At 39.4% G+C, this 20,687-nt stretch overlaps 1 protein-coding gene across 12 annotated transcripts in view; it reads right to left on the bottom strand.

The window, feature by feature from the left end:
• Positions 1-6,121: 6,121 nt before the first annotated feature.
• opa1 (OPA1 mitochondrial dynamin like GTPase) overlaps positions 6,122-20,687 on the bottom strand; it is a 107,904-nt gene continuing 93,338 nt past the window's right edge. For all 12 annotated transcript variants that reach the window (XM_078207821.1, XM_078207829.1, XM_078207800.1 and 9 more), the window contains 2 exons: positions 10,630-10,707; positions 6,122-8,327 (listed from right to left, as the gene is read on the bottom strand). In XM_078207821.1, the coding sequence (XP_078063947.1) occupies positions 10,643-10,707 (65 nt within the window). In that variant the 3' untranslated portion in view covers positions 6,122-8,327; positions 10,630-10,642. The remainder of the gene's footprint in view (positions 8,328-10,629; positions 10,708-20,687) is intronic.

Here is a 20,687-nt window from a genome sequence, read left to right on the forward strand (position 1 = left end):
TGTTAAAAACTTTAAGTTTACAAAGATATTATGGAAGCTAGTGACACAAATGAAGGAATAAAAAAAAGGTCACATTGAGAGAATAAAATTATTGTTTCCTTCCTGGATTTCACTAACAATACAAATGCACCTGAAGCTGAACCCAACCTCTACAATAATTTGATTAAGAGATTGCATTTAAACCTAACGGTCAATGTTAATGCATACTCAGGTTAACACCCTGCCATGTAACAAAATGTTAAAAACTTTGATCAATTCTTAATTTACTTTCCCTTGGATTATGAAGGTTACTTACAAATTGTCTTTCTTAATTTAGCAAAAGTGTCGTTTAACATCAAAAGTTGTCCTTATTGTTGAAGCTGTTATTATTTACTCTCATGCCTGCCCCAAAGGTTTGGATTTGCAATAAAGGACATCCTCCACCTGCATGGAATATTTCACTATAATGCATCGAAGAATGTGGCAAAGCCTGAAACTCATTAAACATAACCAGAAATCAAATTTGGTTATGAATTCAACAGACAAAATACAGAATCTGAGACACACAAGCTTGCTGGACATCATTCAAAATGTAAAACTAAATGCCTGTGCTAATATATGCAGGGATTTGTTATTAAATCCTAGTTTTGCTGCTATTGTCACTCTTGATTTTCTACATTGTTTATCATTACAGTCCAGTATAGCAACAAATTTTCATAGAATCATAGAATCCTTACTTTTTCAAAGTTTAAAGTTTTAAACTTTATTAGTGTCACAACTAGGCTCACATTAACATTGCAATTAAGTTACTGCGAAAATCCCCCCGTGAAAACTCTACTGTGCAGAAGAGACCATTTGGCCCATCGAGTCTGCACTGGCTCTCTGACAGAGTATCTTACCCAGGCCCTATCCCCTGCCCTATCCCTGGAACCCCAGACATTTAACATGGCTAATCCATCTAACCTACACATCTTGGGACACTACGGGACAATTTAGCATGGCCGATCCACCTAACCCGCACATCTTTGGAGTGTGGAAGGAAACCAAAGCACCCAGAGGAAATCCACGCAGACATGGGAGAACATGCAGACTCTGCACAGACAGTCCCCCAAGGCTGGAATTGAACCCAGGTCCCTGGAGCTGTGAAGCAGCAGTGCTAACCACTGTGGGAGTAAAACATCCTCAGCACAATTACAGTTCAACCATGAAACACTACAAAATGATTATTTGGTGGTCAGGACCATCATTTGTAAGGCAATATTTAAGAGTTTAAAGACCAATGTGCAAACTATTTTTTTGGAAATCCCACTGTACAAGAAGATGGCATAACTGCTTTTTGAAAAACTTTTAAAAGCTTGCAAGGAAACACAAACAAATACCAAAAGAAATAAACAATAGTCAAAAAAACTTCATGTAAATTAAATTTTCAAATACCCAGTTAAAGGAATGTGAATGTACAGCAGGTAAACCCCATTCGTCGTTAGAAGATTGTATGATTTATTTCCTTCCCATCATTTAAGTTGTGACTGTGATGGGGTACTCAGCACTCGCCTGTGTGGGTGCAGCCACAGCACTTACAAATCTCAACACCATCCAAGACAGAACAGTTTGATTAATTGCTACTGCTGCTACTGGACTCAATATCCACTGATGCACTGTGGCTCTTAATGTAAGCTCTGCAGAATGCAGTGCAGAAATTCAATAAGATTACTTCATCTCCCTCCGCTGTGAGCTTAATTGCTGAAATTGAGAGCAACAATCCTACAGAAGCATCAATTCCCTCAAGTCACTCACCAATCCTGACTTGGATACATATCTCCATACCAAGGATAAGGATATTCAAGAAGGCCCATCACCATCCTTTCATGCCTATTAGGAATGGGCAATAAATGCAGCCTTGTTAGATTTTCCCACATCCAAAATAAAAAGAATTTGTAAAGTGAACAAAATGCTCTCTGAGCTATTTTGCAATTGCAAACTATTACATTGACGCTGTTTCTCTCTCCACAGATGCTGCCAGACCTGCTGAGTATTTCCAGCATTTTCTGTTTTTATTTCAGATTTCCAGCATCCACAGCATTTTGTTCTAGATAATTTTGCAAATTGCCTGGATCAAAGCAGATCGTGAAACCTTTGGGAGAGTACCATTGATGAGAGTTGTTTCATGTGAATGTCATTAATTTAGTGATCAAACCAGATGGTTCATTGTGAGAGATTTCTTTCTGAATCTGTTTTGTTAATACATTCAAGGGATATATTCAAGCTTGCAACTTCCTCGTTAGCGTAGAGGTTAATACTGCCGCCTGTCATGTGGGGACTGGGGTTCAATTCCCTGACAAGGAGCTGCCAAGTTCCATGACAGTGAGGCGGCAGCATCTGTTAAGATGTATGAGGCACGTTTTTTACATGGAGGGTGATGGGTGCCTGGAACTCGCTGTCAAGGGAGATAGTGGAAGCAGATACGATAGTGACTTTTAAGGCGTCTTAACAAATACATGAATAGGATGGGAATAGAGGGATATGGTCCCCGGAAGCGTAGAGGGTTTTAGATCAGTCGGGCAGCATGGTCAGTGCAGGCTTGGAGGGCCAAAGGGCCTGTTCCTGTGCTGTAATTTTCTTTGTTCTTTGGATGTGGGCATTGTTGGTGAGGCCAGCATTTATTACCCTTTTTTTCATTCATTCATGGGACATGGGCGTTGCTGGCTGGCCAGCATTTATTGCCCATCTACTTGCCTGAGGGCAATTGAGAGTCAACCACATTGCTGCGGCTCTGGAGTCATATGTAGGCCAAAGCAGGTAAGGATGACAGATTTCCTTCCCAAGAGGACATTAGTGAACCAGATGGGTTTTTCCGACAATGGTTTCATGGCCATCAGTAGATCCTTAATTCCAGATGTTTTTTGTTGAATTCAAATTCCACCATCTGCCATGGTGGGATTCAAACCCGGGTCCCCAGAACATTGGCTGAGTTTCTGAATTAATAATCTAGCGATAATACCACTAGGCCATCGCCTCCCCTTGAATAGCTAATTGTCCTTCACACTCTTGAACCACTGCTTTCCTATGCTGCAGGGAGAAGTTCCAGGATTTTGATCCAATAACAGTGAAGAAATGGCAACGTATTTCCAAGTCAGGATACTGGCACATTAAGGGACTGAGCACAGTGCCGCCCATACTATAATATGAGAAGTCAAATGACCCAGACACATGGTCAGCATAGTGTTGATGGAGATGTGTATAGACCTAAGCACGAAGGCAGCTCCTAGCTTGTACACTTTACTGTATATGTTAGTTAATGAAGACTTACAGTTAATCTACAGAAGACTGTGGAGAATTATTTGAGACATACATCTGTAAACAACATCTTCCCAACAACTTAGAAGAGAAATTGACAGCAGTGGTGTTCCCATGTGCTTGCTGCTCTTGTGCGAGGGGGTAGATATTGCTGGTTTGGAAGGTGTTGTTGAAGTAACTGGGGAATTTGCTGCAGTACATCTTGGAGATGAGTACACACTGCAACTACTTTGTGCTGGTGGTGGAGGGCTGATGGTACGATAAAATAAGCTGCTTTGGCCTGGATGGCACTGAGCTTTTTGAGTGTTGTCAGAGCTCCATTCATCCAGGCAAGGGAAATTATTCCATTGTACTCCAGACTTGTGTATTTTAATTAGTGGAAAGGCTTTGGGAATCAGGGGATGAGTTATTTGCTGCAGAATTCCCAACTTCTGACGTGCCCTTGTAACCACAGCATTTATATGGCTAGTCCAGTTAATAGTGACTCTAGGGTGTTGATGGTTGGGGAATCAGCTATGGTAATATTGTTGAATGTCAAAGGGAGTTACTTAGGCATTCTCTTGTGGGAAATGATATTGCCTGGCACTTGTGTGGCACAAATGTTACTTGTCACTTTTCAGTCTAAGCTGGAATGTTGTCTAGGTGTCGCTGCATGGAGACAAGGACTATTTCAATAGCAGAGGAATTCTGAGTGGAACAGAACACAGTACAATCACCAGTAAAATAAAACCTGTTTTGACCCTATGATAGAGGAACAGTGATGATTAGGCTCAGAGGACTGCCTCGTGGAACTCCTTCAGCGATATAGAACCATAGAATCCCTACCGTGCAGAAAGAGGCCATTTGGCCCATCGAGTCTGCACCTGTTTTCCAAAAGAGCATCCAACCCAGGCCCTCCCCTCCACTCTGCCTTATCCCAGTAACTTGGCACATTTGCCATGGCTAATCCACCTAACCTACACATCTTTGGATACTAAGAGGCAATTTAGCATGGCTAATCCACCTAATCTGCAGATCTTTGGACTGTGGGAGGAAAACCATGCAGACACTGGGAGAACATGCAAACTCTACACAGTCACCGGAGGCTGGAATCAAACCTGGATCCCTGGCACTGTGAGGCAGCAGTGTTAACCACTGTGCTGCCCATATATTTGGGGAATATATATTGGGCCCAGATATCCTGGGACCAATGTTCCAGGCTACCTGGCCACATAGCAGAAAGTGTCTCGAAGCTTCAATCAAGTAGGTGAGCAAACTAAATTTGCAGTAATAGTGTCTAGAATAAGTTCATGAAATGAATTCAAGATAGCTTTCTAGATCAATATGTTGAGGAACCATCAGGGCCAGGCTATTCTAGATTTAGTATTGGAACAGAGTTAATTAATAAGCTTGAAGTAAAGAAGCCTCTAGGAAAGTGGTCATAATATGATAGAATTTTATATTGAGTTTGAACTTGGTTCCATTAAATCCAAAAATAATCTGAACAAAGCAAATTATATAGGTATGAGGAGCGAGTTGACTAAGGTAAATTGGGATTTGAGATGAGAAGATATGATGGTAGATAAGCAATAGCAAACATTTGAAGAATTAATTCATAACATGCAATGAATATACGATCCTTAAGGAATAAAAACTCCCTGGGAAAATGGTCCAACCATAGAAAATAAGACATGTTGACGATAAAGTTTTGTATTCCCATGCATTAAAAGGTAGCAAACATACCACTACCACCTTTGAAGAGAGGAAGAGATAAAACAGGGATTTACAGGCCAATTAGCCTGATATCAGTAGGAGGGAAAATGTTGGAATCAATAATCTGGGATGTTATATCAGGGCAATTAGAAAATCATAATATGCTTGAGCAGAGTTAAGACAGGTTTATGAAAATGGAATAATGTTTGAAAAATATTAGTTCCTTGAGATTGTAACTGGTGTGGTGCATAAATGGAAGAAACATTAGTGTATTGAGATTTTCAAATGGCATTCGATAAGGTGCCACACTAAAGGGCATTATAATTTTAACAGATGCACCATAGAAAGTATCTTTTCCAGATGTATCACAGCTTGGTACTGCTCCCAAAGGGTTGTGAACGCAGCTCAGTCCATCACTCAAATCAGCCTCCCATCCATTGACTCCATCTACACTTCCTGCTGCTTTGGAAACACAGCCAGTATAATCAAGGACCCCACGCACTCCGGACATACTCTCTTCCACCTTCTTCCATCGGGAAAAAGATACATACATACGTACATCTAAGATCACATACTAACCGAATCAAGAACAGCTTCTGCCCTGCTGCCATCAGACTTTTGAATGGACCGACCATACATTAATTAAGTTGATCTTTCTCTACACTCTAGCTATGACTGTAACACTATATTCTGTACCCTCTCCTTTCCTTCTCCCCTAGGTACTCTATGCTTTGTCTGTACAGCGTGCAAGAAACAATACTTTTCATTGTATCCCAACACGTAACAATAATAAATCAAATCAAAATCAAATTACAGAAAATTAGGGCTGAGTTAGAGGGAAGTGAGGTAATACATTACCATGGATTGAGGGTTAATTAAAGAAGCCAGTATAGAATTGTGAAAAGCAAATCATGCTCAGTGTTCTGATGTAGTAACTGAGAAGGTCAATGAGGGCAATGCAGTTGATGTGGTCTAAATGGGCTTTCAAAAGGTGTTTGATAAAGTGCCACATGTTTTGTTATCCAGCAAAGTTGAAGTCCATGGAATATTAGGGACAGGTGCAGCATTGACACGATGTTGACTGAATGTTAGGAAACCAAGAGTTGGGGTGAATCATTGTCTTTCAGACTGGAAGAAATGGAAAATCCCCAGGGATCAGGTCTAGGATGTGCTTTTAATTGATTACACACACTTGTATACACACACACACAACCCGAGTGTACAGGCAACAACTTCAAAATATGCAGATGGCACAAAACTTGGAACTACTGGCAATTGAGAGTTATAGACAAAGACATAGGCAGGCTAGTGAAATGAGCAGATATGAGGCATGATGAAATTTAATGCACAGAAATGTGCTGATATAATTTGGTAGGAGGAGGAGTGGCAATATAAACTAACGGGCGCAATTCTAAATCTCATTGAAACATACATTTTTAAGGGGCTTGATGGGTAGATGCTGGATGAATGAGGATGGTGAATTCAGGAAACAGGGCCACCATCTCCAAATAAGGCATCAGTCATTTAGAAGTGACGATGATGAGAAATTTCTTCACTCAAAAGGTTGTGAATCTTCAAATTCTTCAGAGCTGTGGATGATCAGTCATTTGAGTGCATTCAAGACTGCTTTTGATATGAATACAAAGGGAACGAAGAGAAATGGAAATATTGGGGGACAGTGAAGCTGAGGTAGATGATACAACACATGCAAGGTGTCCTCTGTGTAAAGATGGGACGCCATCTCCACAAGGACTATGTAGCGGTCACTCCAATACCTTCATGGACAGATATATCTGAGAGTTAGATTGGTGAGGATGAGGTCAACTATCTTTTTTCCTATCATATTCTGGCAGAACTTAAGCAGGTTCAGGCAGTAGCAGTGCTACTAAGCTACTCTTGGTGACTGGCACCGCATTCAGTCACCAATTGTACACTCTGTCGCCTTGCTACCCTCAGTGCTTCTTCCAAATGGTATTCAAAATGGAAGTGTGCTAATTCATAAACTGAGGAATGACATCGTCATAATCAGAAGAACATTTTTGTTTGACTTGTTGTCAGATTTCATGGGATCGGTAAGGGCTCCAAGGATCACTCCCTCCTGATTATATGCAACTGTGCTGCCTCCATTCCTGGGTCTGTCCTCCTGGTGGAACAGGACCTTCCCAGAGATGGCAATGGAAGGTGTCTGGGACATTTTGTTGAAAAGGTATGACTATGTCACGCTGCTATTTGACTAGCCTATGGAACAGCTCTCTGAATTTTGAAATTGAATATTGATGTTGAGGCTGGTCGTGCCTTTACTGTGCCCAGTACCTATGTCAATGCTACTGGTCATCCATTTTTATTCCCATTATAGATTTCCATAATGGTTTGGATACAACTGAGTGCCATCACCACACCTCATAACTTGTAAAAGCCCAAAACTGAAAAACTAACATTTTGGAACCAGTTTTAGTTGCATCATACACCAAATATTTCAGAATTAAGGACTCTTGTTTCCAAAATTGTACTCCGTTTTATTTAAATATAACGGCATTCAATAAATACATGACTCCTCACTAATTACATCAAGCACGGCCTGTCACTTGCAAAGAAAGAATCACAAACTATGATAATATTTTTTCCATTTATATAAGCATATGCACAAACTCCACAAATTCTGTTGCAGAAGTACAGACCCAATATCAAAGATCCAAATGGAAAACATACTGGATATGACTGTTGCTTTACTCCAAACAAACATTTGTCTTCCAAGAACTTTTCATTTTTGCATTATATGTTTCTCCCAGGGATCAAAGAGATGCAGTCTTTTCTTGTGAATTAATAAGTGGAACCCGACTGCACTTGTGAAGTGGGTGAGAGAAGTAGACTATATAATTCCCGATGAAAGTAGTTTCAGACAGCTGTTCTTTATTTCTTATTGAGCTGGATATGAGCTAAAACATTTAAAATATTTGCATTGAAAAGTGTTACACGGTTTGACAAACAGATGATCAGCTCTCACTTACACAGCAGTGCTTAGTCTTGCGTTGGACACTTGAAAATAAATCAACATTTTAATGTGTCTCAGGAGGTTGCACATTACAATAGAAAACGTGATTAGCTGAAGCGTTTGAGATGAAATTTTATAAAAATGCAAGGAAAAGATTGCTCATGAATTGTCAGCTCAAAGAGTAGAATGTAAGGAGAATTTAAATGCTCTTCCAATCAATGCACACAATTTGTGATGGGATGTCTTCTGAGGGGTTTGTCATCGGTACTTTTGAGTCTCTCTGCAGCACTTCAGACAATGGTTCCTGATTCAAGCAACATCTCCTGACACAAAGCTCCATGTCTAGGGCTGTGTGGTGAACTAATTCGTACTAAGGAAAAAAACATTAGCTTTAATTACCTCAATTCAAATTTTACTTGAAAAAATTAATTGTTAAAATGGTTCCAACAGTTCTGGAAAAAGTTAAATATTTCTTGAAATATTAAAAAATATATATTAGCAAGCACAGACTGGCTGTAAAAGAAACTTTCCTGAAAATATTTGACATTTATTCATTTAGTATGGCAAAGCAAGAGGAAATAACTGATCAAAATATTCATAATCATGTTTATAATACAATCATTAACTGCAGAGTGACAAAATGTATATTTTCCAGATCAATAAAAACAATGCACTAAGAAGATTCAATCTGGAAGGTTTCCTTCTTACTGTATGACATTCTTACCTTACAACATACAAATTACAACACCCTGATAATGTGCAGTGTGCTCTGGAATACTATGTACTATTCCATGACTATGCTAATTGGTAATATTAGTGTAGGTGAAATGGGCTGATAATAATCAGAAATTTGTCAGCAGTAGTTTATCACCCAGAAATTGCATTTCACGAACAAATGGTGGCATGCTGGCACAGTGGTTAGCACTGCTGCCTCACAGCGCCAGAGACTTGGGTTCGATTCCTGGCTTGGGTCACAGTCTGTGTGGAGTTTGCACGTTCTCCCTGTGTCTGCATGGGTTTCCTCCGGGTGCTCCAGTTTCCTCCCACAGTCCAAAAGACGTGCTGGTCAGGTGCATTGGCCATGCTAAATTCTCCCTCAGTGTACGCGAACAGGTGCCAGAGTGTGGCAACTAGGGGATTTTCACAGTAACTTGATTGCAGTGTTAATGTAAGCCTACTTGTGACAATGATAATAAAAAATAATTAAATAAAAAATAAATAAAATAAATATAAAAACATCTTCAGCAGTGGTTAGCACTGCTGCCTCAGTGCCAGGGACCCGAGTTCGATTCCGGCCTTAGGTGGCTGTCTGTGTGGAGTTTGCATGTTCTCCCTGTGTTGGTGTGGGTTTCCTCTGTGTGCTCCAGTTTCCTCCCACAGTCCAAACATGTGTAGGTTAGGTGGATTAGCCATGATAAATAAGCAGGGTTACAGGGATAGGCCGGGGGAGGGGGCTGTGTGGGACGCTCTTTTGGAGATTTGGTGCAGAATCAACGGGTCAAGTAGCATCCTTCTGCACTGCAGGGATTCTAAGGTTCAGCTGTTTAAAGCAGTGAGCGGGGCCCAGGTTTGATCCCAGTCCATTCTGAATGAGCTTGTTAACCAGGAGTGGTGATAAGGATACCACTATTGATCTCAGAAATCTGGTTTATGGGAGCAGAAAAATCAGCTGGATTTATACCCTGTATTACTATTCAGTGAACCAGTCTGAAAGTGTGGATGCTGAGAAAGTATAACAACAAACTCTGTTGTTTCCCTTGCAATTTAAGTCTGCCAGCATTCTCCATTTAGCCTCTCACAAGATGAATGATCGCTTGTTCAAAGTGCCAGAGGGTGTATGGCACCCACGCAACCGTACATCAACAAGTCAATAATGTATTTTATAAAAAGAGGAAACAGTTGATTAAAACTGATGGGGGAGTGGAGGATGGAGGGAGGAACCTCAAATCGTAAGTAGCTATATAATTAAATTGTACTGAACTCTTAGTTCACTCTTGTTAACACTGCAAATTACAAAGTGTTGATTTGGAATACGCATTTATATACAGTCATATTCAGAAAAGACTTTTTACACTGCATTCTAAACAAGTAAGGAAATCATTTAAATATGGCTGGATGAGGTAGAATGCAGTGATGTTTAGTATAAATAGGGCACATTTAACCCAAAGTTTCCACACCCTTTTTTTTCTTGCTAATTTTATGTCAGTTTTTCTCACAATTGTCCTTTCCTGGGAGTATTGATACTTTGCTGGGTGGAGTTACGCAAGTGCCTTTCCACACCTTACAAAAACGACAATGACTTCAGAGAATTTTGATAGCAAATGGAAGATGTCCCCAGGGTTGGTGGAGAAGAGGCATCCCAAACCAAACCTGATGTTCACCCAGTGACTGTGTCTGTTTACTTCTAGCAATGATCGGCAGGCGGATAGTGATTTGGAGTGGAAACTCTGGTTAACATTTAGTCTTGACAGAAGGACACTGAGGCTAATTTTAGTGCATCATCTCTCCTGCAGGGATTCAGCCTAGGGCCGCCTTGGTCAGTATGGTTCAGCTACTCGAGGTAAATATTTTAGCCACCAGGGGAGCTCCTAAAATATTTCTATAAATTTGTGTAAACAATGTTTGATAAATTTATGCTAAATCCATTTTAGGTGATGAGAACGCATACATACACCAGAGACAGTGTTATTTTTCTTGATGAAGAGCTTCAATGAATACTTCTAACTTCTCTTGAATCTCACGAACCCTTTCTGAAATATAAAAAAAAGTTTGACAATTCCTGCACTCTTTACACATTAATTCATAATAAATATCCAAATAAAATGAAAGTACCATAAGAAATCAACCATAGAAGACTTTTGCCTTATCACAGACCTGCAGCTAACTTTTGATGTATATATATTTTTACTTAGATCACTTAATATTCTCCAAAGTATATTTTAAAGGTAATATTTGCTACAGTTGACTTCAGGTCAAAGCCTACTTGATTCAAATAAAATTTTCTAACTTTCAATTTAGTCCACATATACGAATGACCTGATCTAAATAGGCGCCAAATGTTTTCCCAGTTATCTTTCTTTTAAATGCATATTGCACTCAATAAAACCGCTATCATTGATATCACACTGACTCAGGATTTTGCCATTGAAGCTGGTTGAGGCATCTCATAAACCACAAAAGACAGTTCTCTTCAAACCCTAAATTTTATAAGATTGAGCATCCCTGAACCAAGCACAAGATCTTCTTGCAGATTCTGAAGTTTTGTAGAAGGGAAGTGTTTTTAGACAGTGCTCAGAAACATGAAAGCAGCATTACATATAACAAACTCTGAAATACCAAGACAACCCTGAGGGCATCTTCACAATTTGTGCGGGAAGTTTTAAACAAAGATATAGATTATTCAATCTTGATAATTATTATATGTGAAATTTACATCAACAATCCCACCTTCTAACCATAGCACCTTGATGATTTGAGAAACTAAGCGTGAAGTTATCAACTTCAATACAAAAATTCTATTGTGACAAAACTGCATCTTGTGAGTGCACTTTATTGACAGCACCATCTTGTAGCTTGAGTCAAATACATTTAAGTTTCTTAAAAATAATATAGACAGGCAACTTAAACGCTGCTTTTCTTAAATTTGGAATTAGCCATTTATCAAGTTGAATGTTGGTTTCTGCTCTTTTTAAAATAATTATCTAAGATACATCAAGTGGAAAAAGTCAAATCATGATTAAGTTTAACTGATTATAGACATTTAACTGCTGCTTAGTATCATTTTACGGAATAGCTCAGACCAATAATAGGAATTCTTTTGTGTACATTATATAGTTAGAACATGTAAAGATCTTAGCCTGTGTGGGCTGAAAAGGTTATTTACATTCCACCTGAACTTCTTTGACAAGCTACATGGTTCTTTGGTCAGATCCTGAAATGTATCTTCTACACTCCAAGCATTACTTCATTCATTGCGCATGCCATTGTTGCCACTTGCTATAGCCGACATCCATTCTGCACAGCTGTAATAACAATGCCATCTGGCACCTTCACAGAATCACAAGTTAAACTAGAGATTATGTCAATTGCTGTCTGTAGTAGCATACAAAATAACATTTGAACAATCACTGATGAAGTTGTTTCTAATCATTTTTAAATTAAAAAAAATTTAACAATATTTTTATTCTAATTATTCCAGTGACTTAAATTTGACAGATTTCCAAATTTGAACATAAATACAATAAAACAAATTTCACAATCGATGCATTTTGCTTTAGTCTGCATATGACAAAAATGCCATTTCAAAATTCAGTTTTTAGACATATCTGCTGGAGAATAACACAATGTCAAATTTATGTGGATGACAAATTTCACAACACGTACTGTTTTAAAACACCACATTCTCGAAACTTGAATATATGTATGTTAATATACGTTAATAACAACTATATATTGTCAATTTGATATCAGAATGATCTGTGACTTACATATGGAACCACGATTATGAGCTTAAAATTAGAGATCTCTAAAACTAAAACACAAACGTTGCCGCTAAAAGTTAGTCGTCTTTTTGGTCTGTTATTAGCAGAAATCACTTATGGTGAATTTAGATCCAACAGCCTTATCAGAAATGCAACCTTTGGGAATGAGGCAAGACAAACTGCTAAAAATGTACAAATATAATGTTTGAGACAGCTCTGAATCCCTTGGAATAAAGGCAACAACAAAGTTCATAACAACCTTCACATGTCCAAACATTAAACTATGATCCATACAAGCCTCTAACTAACCTTTGACCCTTCTTTCCTTAATGCTATTCTGGCAGTCTTTTGAAGTGTGTTTGCTTAAGAGATGAACTATCCCATGCCTTAATTCATTATTTTTCTGATCTGGCCATGAATATTCTCATAATCCCCTAACCCATACAGCAGAATCTCCTTCATGCACATTATGTGGACATGACTGCTTTCAAATATTGAGAGAAACTGATTCACTGCTATTCTCCTCATATCTTTGCCACTTAATTTTCGCATCTCTAATCTTCTGGTGTATGGCTCGGGGTGGTTGCAAGGTATCTAATTGGTCTGTAGTCAGAGTTTGGAAATACTTTTGGCAGTGATAAAACTCAACAAATGAATGAGCCCCTGACTACTCTCAAAAGGAACTGAGTGAGAAAAGGGAAACCGTCCTCTCATTCTGGCACAATGAGCAGAAATTTTCATATTTTAAAAGATATATGTAGTCCAGTTTACAGCCACATAAATATAATATTAAACACTGAAGGCTAATATCAAAATGAAGAAAAATTGACTATTATTGAAGATATTTAATAGATATTATATACTAATATAATAGATATTATATACTATCTTGTATATAGATATACAACTATTGTAAATATATTTACCAAGCTATTTCCTTTCCCTATTCCATTGATTCTGACCCCTCTACAGTTACCTACTTCAAATTCATCTCCCATTCTCACGTCACTGCTTTTGTTGCTAGCATTCTACACTACTCCAAATGAGTCCAATGCAAATTTCATGGCCAGCAGGAGCAATCCAACTCCATGCTTCCATTGCTTGCCAGGGGAGTGAACCAGAGATATATAAATACCGTACGTACACCAGGATCATACCTGGTACAAGTAAGAAGTTTCCAGTGATCAAGGCATGAGGTTAAAGATTACTCCTGATATTTTACCTTCATCCTGGGTACACTTCAGCCCTCTAATCTCAACATTCACTTTAGCCGACTCTCTCCAACTGCTGAAAAGTTTCTCTCATTCACATGCTTGTGCGTTCTTTTCCATTTTGTTGCCATTGTATTCATCTTCAGCCCTTCCAAAGCGTTCCTAAAGCTAGACTGAATATCTTTGTACCTTATCCAGCATTTTGATCTTGTTAAAACTTTCTTTTAATTGCTTTCAAATCCAATAGGTGCATCTTCAATAATAGTTAACATACTTGTACTTGGAGAATCTACTTGTTCTCAGTCTTACATTTGATTCAGTCTATAATCGTTAAACTCTGAAGTTATCTGAAATCAAGTTAAAGTATGTAAGTGTTTGCAGGAGATATTGTTGGTAGAACTTGCTATTTTACAAAACCTTTATAAAATGCATCAGCACATGTAACCAAAAAAGTAGCTACATTTATTAAGTAGGATAATGAACATTCAGTATTTTCACTCCTGTTCATGATAGTGAGTTCACTCACAAGAATCAACCTGGCTCTTGTTCACTTTGCAATTTGCCTATCAGGAAGAAAGTGCCACAGATACGATACTATACCAGCAAAGTGAGATTCTGTCCTGAAAGTTATGTATACAATGGGTCCCTACTGATGAACCAGAGGTAAATTGCAAGCTACCTTTTAACTGCTTGAAGTAGTTTTCCATTGCCCTTTAACCATTAGCATTACAAATTTTATTTTTTTATACTACATTTTCACAAAAAACAGTTGAAGAACAAAATTAATTTTAGTTAAAGAGTGCCCCCAAATAGATTTTGCTTTGAATGTAATTTGTACAGAAGGAAGATGGGGAGAAATCAAATACTTAGCTTATGGAATCCCTACAGAGCAGAGGGAGGCCATTCAGCCCATTGAGTCTGAACTGACAACAATCCCATCTAGGATTTATCCCCGTAACCCCAATGATCCCCCTGACACCAAGGGGCAATTTAGCATGGCCAGTCCACCTAACACACACATCTTTGGAGTGTGGGAAGAAACCGGAGCACTTGGAGGAAACAGGGAGAATGTGCAAACTCCACACAGACAGTCACCTGAGGCTGGAATTGAACCTGGGTCCCTGGTGCTATGAGGCAGCAGTGCTAACCACTGTGCCATCGTGCCACCCATTTATCTAATTAAGACACCAATGGTGGTTTTGACTGTTATCCTCCACCAGTATTCCAAATTCAGCATTTTCTCAACTATTGCATATTTTCATAAAAAGTAACAACAAATTTCTAAACCAGAGGGGTGTAGTGGGGGATGGTCATCTGGGATTTGATGTTCCAAAATGCATCATCTCGCATGTGCCTAGATTAAACTTCATCTGCTATTTCTCTGCCCAAGTCTGCAATCTATCTATATCCGGTTGTATTCTTTGACAATCATCGTCACTTTCCTCTTCACTATCTGAAATTCCATCAATTTAGTCAATGTTAAGGTTCTGCTGCATAGATGGAATGTCACAGATAATTTTAAAAGGCCTCAAAACTTCACAAGCTTTGGGTGTAGCCTAATTTTCAAGTGTTGATCTCTACTATTGTTCGCTCCCCTATGTAACGGAAATTGCACATTTTGTAGATATTCCAGTATTTCCAAATGCAGTTTAGCAAATTCAAGATGGACTCAGACAGGGCAATGATCCGTAGTGCTCGTGCTGCTGGAACAGGGTGTGACTAAGAGGTTGGATATATGAGTCAGTCAATTTTACTTGCAACTGTCCATACAAACATATGAATTAGGAACAGGAGTAGGCCACTCGATACCTCGAGCCTGCCATTGAATAAGATCATGGCTGATCTGATTGTAACTTCAAACCCATATTCCTGCCTATCCCTGAAAACGTTTCACCCCCATGTTAATCAAAACATTATCTAGCTCTGCCTTAAATATTCAAGGACTCTGCTTCCACTGCCTTTTTATGAAGTGAGTTGCAGAGACTCTCAAACCTCAGAGAAAAAAATTGTCTTTAATGAGCGACTTCTTAGTTTTAAACAGTGACCCCTAGTTCTAGATCATCCGACAAGAGGAAACATCCTCTGCACATCCACCTGTTGACACCCCTCAGGATCTTAAAGGTCACCTTACTCTTCTAAATTCTAGTGGATACAAACCTAACCTTTCCAACCTTTCCTCATAAAACCCACCCATTCCTGATATTAGTCGAGTAAACTTTCTCTGAACTGCTTCGAATGCATTTATATCTTTCCTTAAATAAGGAGACCAGTACTGTACACAGTACTCCAGATGTGGCCTCAGCAATGTCCTGTATAATTGAAGCATAATCTCACTACTTTACAATCAATTCCCCTCAATAAATTATAACATTCCTATGCTCCTTAGAAAAGAATCCTGTGACACATCTCTACCTATACTTAAGAACAGCTCTCTCAAATTGAAATCCTATCAAAAATTTGAGACAAATCTGATATTTGGCAAGCAGCCTGTGCATAGTAAAACTGCTTCCACTGGTAGAAGGATGGAAAACCAGAGGGCACTTTGTTAAGGTTATCGACAAAAGAAGCAATGGCAACATGAGGAAGCAAGTAGTTAGAATCTGGAATGCACTGCCTGAGACTGTGATGGAGGTAGGTTCAATCATGGCTTTCAAAAGGAAATTGGATCATTTTCAGAAAAGGACAAAAAATTGCAGGGTTACAGGAACAAGGCAGAGGAGTGGCACTAAGTCAATTGCTCCTACACAGGTCCAGCATAGACACAATGGACCAAAAAGACCTGTGTGTTGTAGCAATTCTATGATTCTAAAAAGACATCCACTTACTTTCCTGAAGCATTTTAGGAATTAATTTTGTCTGGGAGTGGCCATGATAGTTATGGCTTGAGCCGATGAGCTCGGAAGTACCACCTCATTTTAGGTAGTTCCTTCCTTCTCTAAGGTTTAGGTGACACAAAGTGTGAAATGCTCATGTGGCACCTTGTTCGTTGTCAGGATTGATCAGAGATTAATCTTCAAGGCTAATATTTTATTTTGAATGTCTCAAACCCACTGCACAGCAAAAGGCATTCCATATTTAAAAATGTTTAAAATGGAAAATTAACAAATTGACCTTGAAGAATAAAATACCTCGTTATAAGCTTGATATTTGTGCTTACAATGATCAGATCTGGTAACTACAGTTCAGTTTGTCATCAAATGCATGTGCAATTGCCATACTTAGTTGATTTGATCTGTCAAAAACATTCAATTACAGATTTCATATTTCCAAATTTAAGCTCTGAAGAGAACTATATAAATTAATGTGTAATAATAACAGCAAGAGCAATTTGAAATTATGGAATAGGAGTGACACACAACATTGACGCTTATGTATGTTATTTCCGTTAGTGTGTTGATGTCTGTACACTGAATAAACCTGACAACACTGCAGCTTTTTGACTCAACTGTTGAACATTTTACCTTCTGTTTCCTCTTGTCTCTTACAATCTTCAACTTTAAAAATTCAAGTTTGACAACACCCATCTTTACTTTCTCATTCATCATACTTTCTCTTTCACTTCTTCAACCTCCCACACAATGACCTTGTCTCTTCACCTGGTGTCTCAATAAACCAGTTAAGATGGGCGGCATGAGTTAATAAATTACAATTGAGATCATTCAAGAGCTAAGAGCATACGCAACCTATTACCCTCTGGATGTAATTTCTTACAGGCATTCATTAACCATGGCAGTGCCACAATAATTTAAACCTGAAGGGCAGATATATCATCCAAAGAGAGGGCAAGAATTGTATTTAATTTCTCTAATATCGCCAGGGACAGAGGTTTAACGCAAATACTGATATGATAATCAACACAGCCCCTCGACCTGTGTGTTCTTTTACCTGTCCCTTCCAATGACCTCTAGGATTTCAACAAGGATGCCTATCTAACCAATACTGCAGTATTTCTGCTAGTCTTCCTTGGAATTAAATATGATGTGGAGATGCTGATGTTGGACTGGGGTGGGCACAACCCAGTCCAATGCCGAAATCTCCACATCATGGCTACCATCGACACCGCAAATCGCCGGCTCAAGTAGAGATGATCCAAGAAGATCGTGCATATCGACACAGACATCACTCACCTGAAGAAGGAGTAGCACTCCGAAAGCTCGTGATTGCAAATAAACCTGTTGGACATTAACCTGGTGTTGTGAGACTTCTTGCATGGAATTAAATAACCAAGGCGCATGAGACACTCAAACTTTGCCTACACCCTGAAATGGACTTCTAAGTCTTATCTAAATTCTGGACAAATCTAGTATCTTTCATGAGGAACTTTTACCTTCTAGGAAATTATTAGCACTAGTGCTAGTTATTTTGAAGCTAAACCAGAAATAGATTTTTTCTAATCTGTGAGCTTGTAAAAATATTACACCTGCATCTCTGAAAGGCATTTGAAAATTTTAATCTTGCCCCTTTCAGCAGAAATGGGTGGCACGGTGGCCCAGTGGTCAGCACTGCTGCCTCACAGTGCCAGGGTTCTGGGGTCAATTTCGGCATCGGGTGACTGTGTGGAGTTTGCACATTCTCCCCGTGTCTGTGTGGGTTTCCTCTGGGTGCTCTGGTTTCCTCCCACAGTCCAAAGATGTGCAGGTTAGGTGGATTGACCGTGGTAAATTCTCCCTCAGTGTACCAAAATGTGTAGGTTAGGGGGATTAGCGGGGTAAAATACATGGGGTAGTGGGATAGGGTGATGGGTGGGCCTGGGTAAGATGTGCTGTTGGAAAGTCGGTGCAGATTCGATGGGTTGAATGGCCTCCTTTTACACTGTAGGGATTCTATGAAAAACAATTTCTAATGTCCAAAAGGCTTGGACAAAATAGAAACAAGTTATTTCACAATAAACATTCCACTTATTTATTTAAACATTCCAACTTGTTTTCACTAAATAATTACTTGTCGATATTAGTTTCCCTCAAAAGCCTGGTCTTCATGTTTTTCCCTCGACTTTGAGCTGAATGTGACTCGAGAGGCCTGAGCTGATGCAATATACTAACTTCTCAAGATGTCCTTGAGTGGGGAAGAGACCATTGCCCACCTCCTACTGGAAAATATCTTTGCAGGGAGGTCTGGAAAGTGATACAGTTGTTTTTGCTGAGATTCATCCTAAGCAGCTCTGTGACGCAGGACTCTGCTCTACGGCCTGTTCACAAGGATGATCAACAACTCGCTGAAGACACTCTTTGCTGTGCTAAGATTTGTTGGTCTTCCTGTGCAACGAGTTGTCCATGATCGAGTGTTGCAAACTGGCACATCCCAAAGTCCAGGACCATTTGGTATGGGCTGCACTAAGAGCAGCTGCCGCAAAGGCACAATGGGAAAAGGTACCAAAGGAGCTGGAAGTTGCATAGAACCCCTCAGCTGTATACTTAACAGGTAATGCATACTGAAATTGTATTGAGGCACATGCTCTGTGGTTGAATTTTATTGCACTGTAATGTCAAATTTGAAATATTTTGGAATATGTGTTTACAAATTTTATGAATAAAGTATATGTTTTTTCTTTAGCTTCTAAGTTGTTGCTGCTGAAATGCTTCTCAAAACCATTTGAAAAAAGGAAGATAATCTGGATAAAGATTTTGGAATTTAAGTTGAGTGTGGATGGAGCATTAAGGAGGAGGTGAATGATAGGACAAAGGAGAGGGGAAGATGCATGTGTTTAGTGGGCATTTGAAAGGATAAATGATAGGACGGGAAGGAAACAGAGAGGAAGAGATAGGAAAATAGAAGTGACAGAGTGGGGAGAAACACATGATTGGGAGAGAGGATGAGAAGGGAGCCACTGAAGGCTATATTTTCACCATGACCTCTGTCCTTAATACAGTCAAAAGTCTCACAACACTTAAAGGTTAAAGTCCAACAAGTTTATTTGGTAGCACAAGCCACAAGCTTTCGGAGCACTGCTCCTTCATCAGGTGAGTGGGAGTTGTATTCACAAACAGGACATATAAAAGACAAACTCAATTTCCAAAATAATGGTTGGAATGAGAGTCTTTACAGGTAATCAAGTCTTAAAGGTACAGACAGTGTGAGTGGAGAGAGGGTTAAGCACAGGTTAAAGAGATGTGTATTAATACACATCTCTTTAACCTGTGCTTAACCCTCTCTCCACTCACATTGTCTGTACCTTTAAGACTTGATTACCTGTAAAGACTCGCATTCCAACCATTATCTTGTAAATTGAGTTTGTGTCTTTATATGCCCTGTTTGTGAACAGAACTCCCACATACCTGATGAAGAAGCAGTGCTCTGAAAACTTGTGGCTTGTGCTACCAAATAAACCTGTTAGACTTTAACCTGGTGTTGTGAGATTTCTTACTGTACTAACCCCAGTCTAACGCCGGCATCTCCACATCTAAATATAGCCTACAGTGATTGATAGTTTCTTTGCACACCTATCACCTTTTAGCTGAAAGTTCAAACAAAAAAGGGAGGGAGAGAGAGAGGGAAACCCCACCAATGGTGACATTGCAGTGCTATAGTTTTATGTCTCCCTGCTCCACTCAAATCTACTTGTCTGCTCCTTAAACTGCCACATATTGTGCTATTTAACTACTAATATAAAATCGAAGTATGTTATAAAAATGAAGGGTGGGATCTTCCTGATTGTGGGTGGTGCAAACAATGGCAAACCCCGTTGATAGCGGCAGCAGCGGAGATCCCGCTGCCGGCCACTGGCAGGCCACCTCTGCACAACATGGTGTGTGTGTATGGACAATCCCACCCAAAGATAGAAGATAAATTAAAAATAACACCTGAATTACATCTGTGGGGGCCTGGTCATGTTATAGAACATAGAACATAGAACATAGAAACCCTACAGTGCAGAAGGAGGCCATTCGGCCCATCGAGTCTGCACCGACCACAATCCCACCCAGGCCCTACCCCCACATATTTACCCGCTAATCCCTCTAACCTACGCATCCCAGGACTCTAAGGGGCAATTTTTAACCTGGCCAATCAACCTAACCCGCACATCTTTGGACTGTGGGA

The sequence above is a fragment of the Mustelus asterias genome, chromosome 3 (genome assembly GCF_964213995.1).
Source record: "Mustelus asterias chromosome 3, sMusAst1.hap1.1, whole genome shotgun sequence".
NCBI classification, from domain to species: domain Eukaryota; kingdom Metazoa; phylum Chordata; class Chondrichthyes; order Carcharhiniformes; family Triakidae; genus Mustelus; species Mustelus asterias.